Source organism: Pygoscelis adeliae, unplaced genomic scaffold, assembly GCF_000699105.1.
Source record: "Pygoscelis adeliae isolate BGI_AS28 unplaced genomic scaffold, ASM69910v1 Scaffold34, whole genome shotgun sequence".
NCBI classification, from domain to species: domain Eukaryota; kingdom Metazoa; phylum Chordata; class Aves; order Sphenisciformes; family Spheniscidae; genus Pygoscelis; species Pygoscelis adeliae.
The window spans coordinates 1,795,066-1,796,980 of NW_008824658.1; the positions used below are offsets into that span (position 1 = coordinate 1,795,066).

General features: G+C 63.2%; 1 protein-coding gene across 1 annotated transcript in view; it reads left to right on the forward strand.

Moving 5' to 3' along the window:
* The window catches only part of TNIP1 (TNFAIP3 interacting protein 1), a 14,219-nt gene extending 12,686 nt beyond the window's left edge, over nt 1-1,533 (forward strand). The window contains exons 14-16 of the mRNA XM_009322636.1: nt 87-315; nt 559-649; nt 1,009-1,533. Coding sequence (XP_009320911.1) covers nt 87-315; nt 559-649; nt 1,009-1,034 — 346 coding nt within the window. The 3' untranslated portion in view covers nt 1,035-1,533. The remainder of the gene's footprint in view (nt 1-86; nt 316-558; nt 650-1,008) is intronic.
* Nucleotides 1,534-1,915: the final 382 nt, after the last annotated feature.

Here is a 1,915-nt window from a genome sequence, read left to right on the forward strand (position 1 = left end):
TGGGGGCTGTGGGCCTGGCCCCTCGTCTCCTGTTGGAGGGGCAGCTCTGAGCTGGGCAATGGGGGGTGGCGGCGGGCTGCCCTCAGGGCTCTCCCCAGCATCTCCCCCGGCTCCTGGCAGGCTTCTGGAGAGAGGCTGCACCCTGAGCCACTGCCGGGGCCACTGGGCCCTGCCTGCCCCATGTACCAGTACCAGTACAGTTCCCCCATGGCTCACCCCATGTACCACGGTTTCGACGAGTGGCAGCAGAGCCGATACCCACCAGCAATGCCAGGCGAGCACACGCCGGGACAAAACTTTCACCATTTTCCCCCGGTGAGTGTCTACCCCTGCTGGCATGAGGGTCCCATGCGAGTGGGTCTGGGGCTTGCTGCCAAGCAAGCGGCTCTTCCAGGGCCACCGAGTCACCGAGCAGGGAGCTGAGCGCATGTCCTGTTGGCACATGAACACTCAGCCCTCCTCCTCCTCCTCCTCACACCCTGGCAATCGAATATGGAGAGCAGCCTTGTGATTCATAGCTCTGATAATTCACTGTTTCTGTTCCATCTCTTCTTGCAGCCCGAGTACCCCTGGCGCCCGCCCTGCGCCATGGCTCGCAGCCAGAACGCTCAGGCAGTGGCCGGGGTGAAACCGGTCCCCAAGGACTTGGGTAAGGCTTGGACCCTCGGCGAGGAGAGTGCCCCTGTCTTTTACCCTGAGACCCTGGGCAGTTGGCTGACCACTTTGGGGAGGGATGGGGGAACAGCGTGCCCAGGCAGTGGCCATTTCCCTTCAGCCCCCACCTCTGATCAGCCAAGGGGATGATTCTGCTGTGGGATTGGTCCCTGCTGCATCCCCTCCACCATCCCCCCAGCATCTGAAGGCAGGCGTGAGCCTGAGCCCCAGCAGGGTTATGGCAATTGGTGCTCGGGGGATAATGACCATCCTGTGGCTGGCATCCCTTCCGTGGGGCTCGTCTGGGCACGAAGAGCTGCACTTACACCGTGCCGCCCCTCTCTTGTGTCTCAGAACAGGCAGGTCCCGGATTGCCCTAACGCCAAGGACCGGCTGCGCTGCAATACTGGCAGAAGAGGAGTAGGGTGTGTGTGTGTGCCCGTGTGTATATATCTAGGAGCTTCCTCCGGCTGCCTATCCCCGTGCGTGGACATGCAGTGGACGTGGCCGCACCCGTGGCCTGGAGTGGCTCAGCAGTGCATCCCCTCGAGGAAAGTGTGAAGGAGGGACCGAAGGTGCCGTCATGGTGGTGGCCAACGCAGGGTCAGTCCCCTGCGGCCATCCCCTTCCCTACGAGGTGTCAGGCCTGGCATCGCTGTAGACCCGAGCCAGGACTTCAGGGAAGAGGAGCTGGGATTTCCCGGGAGCGTGCCAGGAGCTGCCCCGGTCCAGGGGCTTCGGTTCAGCCCCTGGAGGAGCGGGTGACGGCAGGGACTCTCCTGGCGGTGGGAGATACCGTGCTCGCAGGCAGGTGCCTGCCGCCGCCACGGCCCGGGCTGAGGGTGGTTGATGTCTTTGTATTTATTTAAGGACTGAAGCATAGCTGAGTCTCTCTGGTTTTATCCTGAAAGCTGCTTTCCCTAGGGGAGCCTCTGCGCAGGACTGAGAGGGATGCCAGGGCTGCTGGTCCCCATGTGCTTGGTGTAGCCACGGGGCCAGAGCAAGCACAAGGGGAACCCAACCCCTGCATGGGCACCCCGGGGTCTGTTGCCCCGAGTGCATGCCCCCCACCTCCCTCCGGGTGCTGGGCTCAGCCCCTTGCCCTCCCTTCTCCTGCCCCCTACCTCTGCCAGGGCAGGGAACCCCCTGCTCCCCCCTCTGCCTTTCCGTGCAGCAATGGCCTTGGGGCCAGTCTCAAATTGCACAGATCAAATCTTCCTCCTGGAAATCAAGTCTGGAGGGGGGGGGGGGAGCACCAAAC